This window comes from Uloborus diversus, chromosome 3, assembly GCF_026930045.1.
Source record: "Uloborus diversus isolate 005 chromosome 3, Udiv.v.3.1, whole genome shotgun sequence".
NCBI lineage: Eukaryota > Metazoa > Arthropoda > Arachnida > Araneae > Uloboridae > Uloborus > Uloborus diversus.
This window is the reverse complement of record NC_072733.1, coordinates 110,957,456-110,970,692: the sequence shown is the minus strand read 5'-3', so window position 1 is coordinate 110,970,692 and position 13,237 is coordinate 110,957,456. Positions and strand designations below refer to the sequence as shown.

Genomic DNA, 13,237 nt, shown 5'->3' with positions numbered 1-13,237 from the left:
TCTTTATGAGTTCTAAGATTTGTGAACAGTGTTTTTATTGAAGTCAAGTTCCATCTTATTTTTGAAACTTCTATATTTTCAGATTCTTTATGCATCGATAAGAAGTGTAGAAGATCATGGATATGTATTAGATGTTGGTGTTCCTGGTTTCCAAGGTTTTATTCGGAGTTATGTAGATGATGAAGAGAAACTTTCGCTTGGGGAAGTAGTTCCAGTTATTGTAAAGAAAACTCCTAAAGCCTCATTTAATGTCCTTCAGCTTTCAAAATTAAGATTAGATGAAACTTATCCCATGGTAAGCTTTTTTTATCTTACTACGAAAACTTCACATTACTTCTTTCTTTTTAGTTCATTACGTGTACACAAGAATTGCAGATTGAAGGTACCATAACTAAGTGTAGTAGCAATTATGGGATTAAAAATACCAGGCAGGAAAATTTGTTTAAAGATGAATAAATGTGAAGGTGTATTAGCTCTGAATTTAAAAATATTTTTACTATTGTCAAAACTGTTTTTGTTTGAAAATTTAAATTTTCACGATAAGGGAAAATGTTTTATGGCTGGTGTTCATTGAGTGTTGCTTGTAGTGTATTGTGTGGCAATATAGTTCAATGTACTAAAATTCCTCATTGCGCTGAAATTCATAAATACTCTACATGACATAATAATAAATTTTCTTCCAGAGATTTTTCCTCTCAATGCATTTGCCCAGGGGTGATATAACTAAATATGTCTTTATCTTTTGAAATAAAAGGGGGAGCTTTAATTTCCCTCTAATTGGAAATGTGTACTTTAATTAAATTAAATTCCTTTTTCCTTACAGGGGAGGAGGGAGTAAGATTGCAGTTTTGTTCTTATTATATGATGCATTTCAATTATTTTTCGAATTAAAATGCAATTGTTCCGATTAAAATCAGAAATGAGATTTTTCCAGCTTTTTTCCGGAATTCCGGCTTTTTCTGTTGGCTTTTATAACCTTTCCTCCTTTTCTTCCTTTTTCTGCTCCTTTCATGCCTTATTTTTCTCAAAAATCGGAGAAAAAAATACGATTTCTTTAAATTTTGGTCCCCGATTTCTTATTCTTTCTGTTTTTTCCCCTCGAATCTTCCTTCATCCTCCACAATGTGCTAAAAATGTGTTTTGAAATCATGCCAACAACGTCAAACACGTGCTGCGCCGAAAGTTGAATGCCTCGTTTTAGATTTCAATCTTTTTACATCCTGCAAGCATTTTAATTATTCTTAATGTTGGGTGGTTTTTTACTATATTACACCTTATATCTGCTTTTTTTATTCATCATTTCAATAATATTTTTATTTCTTTAATTTATTTTGGAAAAAAATGCAAAAGTCAATCAAAAAATGACCTACCACCCACAGTCTCGAATTTTATTGAAACTTGGCATGGTTACTTTTTTTTGTGTATTTAAGAAAGTAAAAATATTTATGGTGAAGCTCAAATAGTTTAGGCTTTACAACCTGTTAAAAGTTATGAGATTTCATAATTAAATGAGGCCGCTGCAAGCTCTTCTGATTGCAAAATCGTATTATTTTGCAATAAATTAAAGTTTTTAAAAACTAATTTTATGTTTCAATGCAAGGAAAAAAATAACCAATCATTTGTATACATATATATTTATTTTTTTTTCAATTCTTACCCCTGTGGCAGAATTTTATTTTACTTTCTGCGAAAAATTTTCTGGACCTAATTTCTTCCTGCAAGAATGCTCCGTGACGTGAAAAATGAACTAATGGACAAACTTAAGTGCAGTTCATTTCAAAAGTGAAAAATTTATTTATTAACAAATTTCACACAACTTCTTGTTTAGGTAAATTCATTTATACAAAAACAAAAAGCATTGAAGCTCGGTATCAGAGCTTCCAACAGATTTTCAGTTTTTGCTAGGAGGAAAAAAATGACTTTGAACTAATCCATATGGTAAATATTAACACCATAGTAACAGCAATTGGTAAGTGGAGAAAAAAACAAATCTAACCAAAAGCAATGTAAATTATTATGCTAATTTATGTAATGCTAGTGTAAATTATGTTATAGCAGGGGGTGATTGTTTAAACAGAGATGCCACTCTCATATTTAAGTTTTCAGTCTTAATCTCTTAGCACTTATCTATAGTTCTTAATACCAAAAAAATACAGATGAAACATCGATTCAATAATCAAAGAAATAAGATCCGAAGAAAAAATATTTTTTAATTAAAATATTCATTACAGTTCAGTGCTCCCCCCTCCCCCCAAAAAAAACTAAAACATGCATAATTAATATACATTTTATAGAATTGAAACAAAGTATCCTCCTACCCTTAACAAAGTATCCCACTCTCCCCAAAAGGAAAAAAATTTTAATTAAAAAACACATTTTGGTCGGAACAAATTGAAAACAACCCCCCCCCCCCCCCAAAGAAAATAGGATTTTATTAAAATACTAAAGAAAAAAAGAAATCCCCCCCCCAAGGGCAAGGGCGCATTCCTTTCAATATCGCGGAGACCCCTCCCCAATGAAAAAAATACCCCTCAAAACAACTCCCCCCCTCCTTACAAATTGTTATGTCTCAATCTGCACTAAGACCCCCCCCCCCCCCCCCAGGCTGGGCATCCTTGCCCTCTCCCTTATGTGAAAAAAAGAATTTAAATCAAGTACTGCAGCAAACAAAAGTTCCCTTTCCATACAAAGAAAAAAAGAATTTAATTAGAATATGCATTTAGAAAAAAAATCTATAACTCCTCCAAAGAGAGAAGATTTTCATTCATGTAAGCACCCCTATCTGAATAACTATTGGTCAGCCCAAAATACTATACAATTTATCAAGTATTCCATCTGTTTTCTTTTGCTGCAACCTGTGACACTCACCCACCATAAATAAGCAATTTTTTAAAGGCACAAACAAATACAAAATGTGCGTTACCAGCCACTCTTCTTTGATCAACAGAGGGTTGCTTTAAAATTGCTCCACGCAGTGAGAAGTTCTGGTTAGAACTGGTTTCTATCCATGCCCTACCTCCTTTATCTCCGATATTGCAGACTACCACAGTCATCAATGATCGCTCGATTTGGCGTTCGCCAAAGTTTTTTTTTTTGTAAAATGTTGCGATTATTTTATTTTTCGCAGAAAATCAGGCCTTTTCCTTAATTCATAATCGAGTTACATTTTCTACCATTAAACAGCTATCCTTTTGGTATTGTTCTGCAGAATGATTTTATTGCTGACCCTTTTTTTTCCCTTATCCCTTTTTTCCCTCCTTAGTTCAAAATCTTTCTGCACAAACTCTCTGTCATTCTGCGACATTGTCGCCGTGTCGGTAGCTTTCTGCCACAGGGATTCTTACTATGAAAAGTAAGTTCTACCACATAAAGAAATTTTAGATTTTTCTCTCTGTTGTAAATTTTTACTTTACAAACAGACCTAATTTTAAAATTTATGTTCTCACTCGTTTAACAGTATAAACTCAAATGTTTTTAATGAAAAAAATGTATTTTTCTCTAAAAAATATGAAAAGTTGACACTATTGTGTGATGCAGTCAAGATTGACCTCTGGTTCCCCCAACCCTTTGTTCAAGGACTCAGGGGTTCGAAATTGTTGCCCCTTTTTCAAAATTTTGATTTATTTAAGAATAAACACTCTTGCAGGAAATGGTACAGTGCAGCAAATTTTACAAAATTATTAAGTATATTAAGTAAATATGTATTACCTTTAAAACTGGTAAATTAGCCATTTTTTGTTGAATTTTTGAATGTCATGGCTTCCAGGTTCTATTTTGATGCGGTTTTGGATATCATCCTTTTCACGAAATTTTTTTTGGATTTCCTCCTTTTTGCTCTCTGACCACTCTCATCCCTGTAAAATACATATTTTAATTGTATTCTTTTGTCTTCATTATGGAAAGAGGGGAGTTGCGCTAATGGGGTAAGAGAAGTGGGATTTGAATCTTTTTTCCTAATTGTGGTGCACATTTTAGTTTTAAATTTGGGGGGGGGGGGGAGAAGTTAGAAGTAGGAATATATATTTTTTCTAATTGTACCTTAATGAAACTCTTCCTTCCCTTTCTATCTTGTTTTTTCAAAAAAAGAGTAGTTGTTGCTGCTGCATTTGTCAAGTATTAAGAATTACTGATAAACACAAAATTACTGAAAATTGTTAAGATTACCATTGAAAACTTTAATATGAGAGTGGCATCTCTGAATCAGTAAAATTGATCTGGGGTTGGTTGAGTATTTTAATAGTTGGATGTTAAGGGTTTTATTTAATAGGCTAAATCCTCTGTTCTAAAAAATACTTTTTCAGGCATGTTTCTGCATGCTACATTGTGTACTTTGTGATATATATTATTACAAAATTGAGCAACCACTTTTTTAAAAGTTTTGAAACCTATTTAATTTATCCTAAAGAATCTCAATGTTTAAAAGGACTGTTTGTGGGAGCTATGTTGAATTAGAATCAGTGACAACCCAGCTGCACAACTAGGTGTTTTCTACTTCATTTAAGGTTGAAATTTTCTCTATTGATAAAATGTATGAATTCTCTCATATATTGCAGATTGAGGAAGAAAACATTAAGCTGTCATCAATCCTTCCTGGGTCTTGTATAAATGCTTATGTAACAGAGGTGAGATATGTTCCCTACTTATTTTAATAATTTTGCAAATTTATGCTCATATTTTTCACCAAAAGATTGCTAGAATGACAAGGCTTGTTCTCTCTTGCAAAGTGCTTGAAAATTAAAGTTTGTTTTCAAGTGCTTGAAAACTTTGAAATTTTTTTTTAACATGCATTCAATATGCCTAACATATGCTTAGCAAAAAATTCCTTCCCATATTTGAGATTCGAATCATTCTTGCATCTTGCATGATATTTTTTACAATCAGAAGTAGTTTTGACATATCCTAACTTAGGGTAACTAATTTTATATTTAATTTCAATAAATGAATTTATTTTGGGCCCTGCCATCATTAAATTTACTCGAACTTCGCAGATAATTGTTTATTGTGCCTGAGATTTCAGTTCTTTTACATCTTGTAAATATTTTAATATTTTTGCCAATTGAGAATTGCTGTGATATATTCTACTTCAGAAAAGCTTATTTTATGTTTTATTTTTATTAAATAATAAATAAATTTTATGTTTGGTAAACATGCCAACATTAAAAGTGCTTCACAATAGATATAGCTCTTCATGATTGAAATTTAAATCTTTTTGCATCTTGAAATTATTTTAATATTTTTGCCAATTGGAAGTTATTTTTGCATGCGCTACCTCAGATTAGTTTGGTTAATTTTTTATTTTAATTCCTGAAAAAAAATTTTTATTTTTTTTTTTTTGTTCATACAGTCGACTCCCGCTACAACGGGATCCGACTTACGCAAAATAGCTATAACGTGTTTTTTTCGCCACTAAAGAATGAGGAACCTGCATGGTTCAGGTAAATGCAGAACCATGATTGATTTGAATAGTCTGCTACTTAAAACTCCCCAAAATCAACTCAGTTTTTATGAAACTAACCTGGATTCTTCAAAATTACAACTTAAAATTAGCTTAAAATGAAACAAAGCTCACGTGATACAAAAAGAGGAGGAGCGTGCACCGTGCGTCGACGTCAAGATTCAGTTCCAGGGTTACAATATAACCGGTTCCGAAGGAGTCGAAAAGAAGGGATAGAAAGGAAGTGTGGTTTGCTGTTTATTGAAAACAAAGGTGTTCTTATTTTAATTGTCAGGATAGGAAGAGGTGTATATCTTAACTGAATAGATCACCTTGGACCCCCGAAATTCGGACAGCATGAAAATTAACTTTGAATTGAACATCCATATTTTATTCACAAGTAAATAACTCAAAGTACAATTGTTTGCACAATAAAATACGAACGTTTATTGAGCACCTCTATATATGTTGTGTGGGCGTAGGGTTTATTGAGACTCCCTCCCTCTCTCCAAAAAATCCGACACTAGAAAATTTCATTTTGAGCTGTACATCATTAACTAGTTCAAAAGTAAATCACTTTAAATAAAAAATTTTAGAGTAAGAAAGAAAACAAAACTCAATATTTGTTTCGTTATATCTATAGATATCACTCAGAATGTTACAACTAGACCAGTGCCAAAGCTTGCGAAATAGGCTGACACTCAGAAAAATGTATTTGTGTTTATCAGTGAGGCAGAGCAATCGAACACTACTTGCCATTTTAGCTATGAAAAATAATGACACTCAAAAAACAAATGAAGAAGATATCAAATAAATTGCAGGTGCCAGGGTTGCCTGCAGGGGGGGGGGGGGGTTATGGCACAAGTTGCAACATCAAGATTTTTCGGGGATTTTTTTAACTTTTATTTATTTTTTATTTATTTAAATTTATATATTGATTCATTTTTAATTAAACTATTTATTTTATTTTATTTTAATTTCATTTTATTTATTTCATTATGTTGGGTGTATTTGTGTGCATGAATGTGTAATTGGTGTAGCACAGAACTTTTCCAACCAAAAAAATAATTATTATTATTAAAAATAAATAAATAATTTTAAAAATATTTTTTAGAAAATTAATAAAATAAAAAAGTGCTAAAAACAAAAAACAAAAAAAGGTTGAGAAAAATGGGGGGGAGAGGGATTTGCGCCATTGAACTTGGGGGGGGGGGGCACCCCTAGCTATTTCCAAAGCTAGGAAGATACTTCTCCCTACAAGAAATATGGGGAATAAACCTTAATTTAATACTGCATAGCATTAAGCAGATATCAACTTTACTGTTTTCTGGTGTCCCTTTATACTCAGAGTCGCGTCACAGGCAAAATAGCGTTTCTGCATCTCCTTCAGAGTCAAAAAAAACGTCCAACTCGAATTGGCGAGGGCATCTATGCATGGTGCGTTATCGCTCGTTTGTCGGGGGGGGGGGGGGGGCGGTAGAGCTGCCAGTGTCACATAGCGATCCTTTACACATTGGGACGCTAGTTTCATGCGATCAAAAATGAATGCTTCACGCTTAATTTTGCCATTTATGTATCATTTCGTGTTTTTTAAAAGAATTTTTTGGGATGAATATATTTGGGACAAGCTGTATTTCACAATATTGCTCTTTAGCCCTTCGAAATAAGTATTGGGCGGGGCCAGATTTACCTATAAGCTAAACAAGCTATAGCTTAGGGCCCCTAACTTCCGAAAAATTGCCTGATTCGTTCCTTAAACAAATGAAAAGTACTTGAAAAGTCAGTAACGTAAGGCATTTAATTACAATGAACAAGCAATCTGCTCAATAAATTTAGTTAAGAGAGAAGTTAAATCTAAAACAGCTGAATTTTGAATTTTTTTGCCATACCTTTACAACGCTGCCAGGTTATGTTTACAACCCCAACCATAGAACTTTTTATACATGTACTAAATGCATTTAACTTATTAAAAATTCAGTAATATTAATATATGATATTTTAAATAAAGTAATATTAATATATGATATTTTAAATAAATTTCTGTGATGAATTAAGTTTCAACAAATTGATTTTTTTTTTACAGGAACATTTTGAATTCAAGCACATTAACTTTTAATATCGTATAAGGAAGAAAGTCATAGAACTAAATTGCAACGAAAATCCTTTCTTCGCTCAATTAAAATTTCATTCTGAAAAGAAATAATTGAGTACATTATTTGTGCAAGTCATTTCAAAGATTTTCTATTTAAAAAAGAATTTTTTTTTTTTACAAATCTTTATTTAGTAAAACATTGTTATAGGATTTAATTGGTGATAAAAATAATTATCGCAAAGATAATACTAAAAGTACACAATGCGCTAGTGAAAACGATGTGCTTCCATCAGAAACTGAACTGACACCCTTGATACCTCCAGGCACGTGCTCTATCCACCATGCTACATGGTCTTGAAAGTTGAGGAACTAAGTAATGTTTATACACATTGTGTCGTACTCCACTTAGCTCTTAATTTTGGGTTTTGTGTATCCCATATATATAAGCTCTTTAAATTTGCTAGATCTTTCAATTCAAAACTTTATTATTTTTAGTAATTATATTTTTTAGTGATTTTTCATAATTATCATTGTTAGTGATTAATGAATAATATTAATAAATTTAATAACCAATTTTAATACTGCAAGCATCATATTTCCAAAAATAAATATCAAAATTATCAGATATCATGATAATTTTAAAATAAACAATGGATTTATATGAACTAATATAGCAGTAAACCCTACGAAAACAGGAGGAAATAAAAAGAACTAAAATGTTTTTAGAAAGTAGAAACCTATTGATTCAAAAGTTCACGCTAGCAGATTAAAAAAAAAAAGTTAACTGTACACTTCCTAATGGTTTAAAAGCAGCAACTTTATTTAAATTACGTAAAAGAGAACCCTTCAATTACTCAGCTTTGTTTGTAAAACACAAACTTTTTAACATTGAGTACAGTAACCTGATTGGCGCATGTTTAACGCCGAATGTCGCCAAAGCATTCCTTTTTCATGAATCGAAGAATCCAGCATTAAAACTAATACTACAGAAAAGAAAACACTATGAATTTCGTAAGAAAGTAAGTTAACATATTAAAGTACATCCTAAATGCATTGGTTTGCTATCCAGATCAAAAATATCGCTTAGGATACAAAAAACAAAACCTTGAACATAGGCCTGGCAAAACAAAACTATTTTTCAAATTCCTGCAGAATATTTCTCCTTAGTGAAGGCAAGATAAGGTAACAAAACATCAAAGAATGTAAAACTAAAAATTAAATTGCATAGCTTTCCGTATTTTAAAAGGAATCCACCTTTTTTCTTTGAGTGCATGTTGCGTGCAATGCAAATCCTACGTACGTGAACTTGAGAGTTGGACGGTTTTTGCCAGTGACCAATCAGCATGCAGTACACCTATGTCGCATCTCTGAGTATATGTCGAGCTCTGAGTTGGACTTGCCTGCTATCGTGGATGAAATATCCGAAGTTCGAAGAACTAAAACGGGTTGTTGCAAGCCCAACGGAAATTGTGGAGTGATCTGCTCAAGGGAAAAATGCAATTAAAAACACATTTAACAGTCAAAAACAATTTTATTCAATAATAATAAATATACCTTAAAACTTGTATTATCAACAAGGGTAAATAAGTTACTTTTAAACCCACAAACATTTTGACTGAAAATACCCCCCCCCCCCAACAGGGACATTTATAGGAACACATTTCATAATACAGTATCGTTCAATTCCAGAACTTTACGGACTAGTCAATGCTAGTCCACCTTCAGTTCAATGCCTAAAAATAGAATAGTCCTGATAAAACTTAAGATGAAAGTTCATACCACTTAGGATATTCACTCCTTAATACTTGGCATATCAAAAACGTGAAGGCCTGATCCTTCCATAGGATCCTACGTGAAAGTTGATTTCAGCCTGTACCACTTGTGGCCAGTCGCCATGCTGGACCTCCCATAGACTTGACCTCTGGGACACCAATAACCGTTACATCTGGTGAAGAACCCTTACACTCGGATATCCAGTCCAGCCAGACTTTAGGTAAACCATACCTTTTACTCCAATCCAGCATGAACCTTCAACGGTCGTGTGAAGCCTATATCCAACAATATCAACTTCCATGAAAGAAACTCCAATCTTTCACCTTTATTTCCTTCACCAGCAAAATATCTCAAGGTGACCAATGGAACCTGCCCGCTCTTTTAGCCAGGTACAAAGAACTTATTTCCTACGTTTTTCTAAAAATGAAGTCCACTTGACAACGTGGAACTCACAATCTGGAACACACCGCTCCCAACAACACAAACTGCAGTTATGGCGACATCAAAAACTAATATGTTAAAAGTAAGAGATTGATTGGGTGCACTCACTTAAATACATTTCCCAATGCCACCACGTGATGATGTGACGTCATTGTTACAGAGTTGAGTAACGTTTTGCTGAGTGCATGTGAACAACTATTTTAAAAGGTTTCACAGTAAGAATATAAACAGTGTTGTGTTGTTTCACAGTGATGATTTATGCATGTGAATCGATAAATGTTGCGAGTCCAACAAGTGGTAGCAGAGCATGACTTTGCTAACTGTATAAAGGATCGCTACTGTTTTCTATCTTTGTTCGTCAAATTCACGTGCTTTTTCTTTTTTTTTCTTTTTGCCTAAATCTCTGCATATCTTTTTTCTTTTTCTTCTTTCTTTTCACCAGTTCATATTGATATTATTAGTTTGAAAAATAACATGTAATGTGTTAGGTTAATTAATATTCATAATTTTTGTGCTTTTAAATGCTTATACATGTTTTCAGATTGATTTAAATTCAATAACTAATATCTGATTGCTTGTTTTTTATCTTGTGTAGTGACATTTTAATCATAACATTATTCCACTTTTTGAAAATTGTTTTTGAAAAGCTAGCACTTAATAAATACAAATAGTAGTTTCATTTGCTAGTTCTATTTAATATTTTGATGCCTGCCTTGTCTGGTGGTCAGAGAGTCTGACTGCGATGAGGTGGTCCCGGGTGCGAATCCCGGCTCGGGCATGAATGTACCTTTCTCTCTCTCCTGTCCTTGTCCTTCCTTTGTGTGAATGTGTTGTTATGCTGTGAATGGTTGCCTACCGTATGGCATGTGTGTACTGTGAAATTCGGACTTCACACCAAATTGCGGTACAGAAGATTTTAAATTAAAATTTTTTAAAAAAGATAAGGTTTTAAATTAAAAATTTTTTAGAATTTTTTATTTCTAATATGTTTTTTCCTCATTTTTTATGGTTTGCTTCAAAAGTATTTTATTTATTTATCATTTTTATTCATGAATTTTTGCTGACTAGAGATGCAAATAATTCAAAGTTCTTTCTTTTTTTTTTAGTTTAAAAAAAAGTACTCTTAAAAATTACTCAAAATTCAAATCTAGACTTTTGATTTCCATAACTGTTTTGAATGCAGAAGTTGGCACAGAGCAAAATGAAGTAAATTCTATCCTCAAAGAAAATAATATTGTTTCAATTCGAAGAATAAAAAAAAAAGAAAGTGGAGTGATCAGAGATAGCTTTTAAGAACAATTTTATGTTATTAATATACAATTATGTAAGTTACTACAAAATAATTTTTGCAACAGAAGAGTGAAAAAGTTAAGCTTTTTTTTCCTCTCTCTTTTCTTTTAATTGTGCCAATGCCATTGACATTGCACCATTTTCATCTTCTTCTTTTGGTGCACTAAAAATATTTTATTTATACTGTGTTAGATGTTGCACATTTGCTATGAGATTCAATATAGTATTGTAACGGATTCGGTGCGACTTCCACTTTCTTGAAATGAAAACACAGTTCTTGATAAAAACACAGGAAATTTATTTACACTATGTACAGGAAAGATCTTCAACAACTGCTAAATTATTCATCAGCAATTAAGCAATTATCACACAACACCGTAAACTCAACGTTTACACACGTATTTACTTCCAAATACGAAAACAACACAGCGAAATGCCTCGCTATAAACAGAGCAAAATGCTCTCCGTTCGAAATCTGAATCGAAACTCACTGTTTATCCATCGCTAACGGCTTAAATACGCCGAAAAGAAATTTCTCAAATATTCCACACGCTTCTGTAAAGTAGTAGACCGTTATCAATGAAAAGAAAGAAAATAGGGGTCGTATACTTTAGCCGAATGAAAAAGGGGTTGTATATTCATTACGGGAAACTATTTACAGGTTACGTTCCTACAATAATTACTATTTACAGAATTTGTAACATTGCCCCCTTCCTAAGGACTGCACGTCCCGGGCAGTACAATCCCCAGAAAGGGTGCCAAACTTCTATCACAAGTTTACAAATATACACATTAATTAACAACTAACAGATACAGAAAACACAATAATAACAAGAAATATTACTAAACATTAAAAGCAAAAATTATCTACAACTTTTATGTTATCAACCATGGTTGTTTACGTAATACTCATGAACTATGGCCATAGTATGGGGCTAACCGATCATAATGTACAACCCTAGGTTTTGCATTAGGTGATTTTTGGATCCTCACTACGACGTCATTTAGTCGGTTAACGACTTTGTAGGGTCCATCCCAATGCGACTGCAATTTGGGTGAAAGACCTTTCCGTCGGATGGGATTCCATAACCAAACCTTGTCGCCTTCGTTGAATTCATGTCCAGTAGACCTTGTGTCGTATCGGGTCTTCATCTTCTCCGCCGCGATGTTGATTCGCTCTCGTGCGAAGCTATGAACGTCTTCCAACCGGGCCTGGAGATCCTGGATGTACTCCTCAGGCGATGCAGGCGCATCCGGAGGACGACCGAAGACGAGATCACAAGGTAGCCGAAGCTCTCGTCCGAAGAGCATCTGAGATGGGGCAAATCCGGTAGTCTCGTGGACAGCACTGCGGTAGGCCAGCAGGAACAAAGGTAGCTTCTTGTCCCAATCCTGTTGATTTCTGGATACCATAAGCGAGAGATTATTCAGGATTGTGCGGTTAAATCTCTCCACCATGCCGTCCGATTGTGGGTGTAGTGGTGTTGTCCTAGTTTTCTCAATTCCGAGAATTTGACATAGGTCCTTAAACACAGCAGAGATGAAATTCCTCCCTTGATCGGAATGAATCTGCAAAGGTGTTCCATATCTCGAGATCCAATGTTGGACTAGAGTCTCTGCTACGGTGGTAGCCTCTTGATCTGGAATGGGATATGCTTCCGGCCATTTGGTGAAGTAGTCGATGGAAACAAGAATGTATTTGTTCCCATCAGCAGTTCTTGGTAGAGGACCCAGGATGTCGATCCCAATTCGTTCGAAAGGAGCTCCAACGTTGTACAGATGTAGCTTCCCTCTGCTTCTCTTCTTCAGTCCTTTACGAGCAGCACAGGCGTCACAAGAATGGCACCACTTCTCCACGTCATCCTTCGCCTTGCTCCAGAAGAAGCGCTCCCGGACTTTATTGAGGGTTTTCAAGACACCAAAATGTCCTCCAGTCGCACTACTATGTATTTCTTTCAAAACATCTGAAATCCTTGATCGGGGAAGTAGTAACTGCCACCTAGATGTTTTACCGTCGTCAGATTCCCATTTCCGGTGTAACACGCCGTTCCGTAAATGGAGTGAGTTCCATAAAGCCCAGTATCTTTTTGTTGCAGGACTGAAGATGGAAACGTCCTGCCAGCTAGGGCGTCGACTGTCACTTTCCATGAACTCTAAAATTGGTTTTATGTCGGGGTCTTCAAGTTGATCTTTTCGAACTTGGTCAT

The 13,237-nt window shown here is 34.0% G+C and overlaps 1 protein-coding gene across 2 annotated transcripts in view; it reads left to right on the top strand.

The window, feature by feature from the left end:
- The window catches only part of LOC129218136 (uncharacterized), a 159,560-nt gene that overhangs the window by 17,832 nt on the left and 128,491 nt on the right, over nt 1-13,237 (top strand). For both annotated transcript variants that reach the window (XM_054852346.1, XM_054852345.1), the window contains exons 6-7: nt 83-295; nt 4,554-4,622. In XM_054852346.1, the coding sequence (XP_054708321.1) occupies nt 83-295; nt 4,554-4,622 (282 nt within the window). The remainder of the gene's footprint in view (nt 1-82; nt 296-4,553; nt 4,623-13,237) is intronic.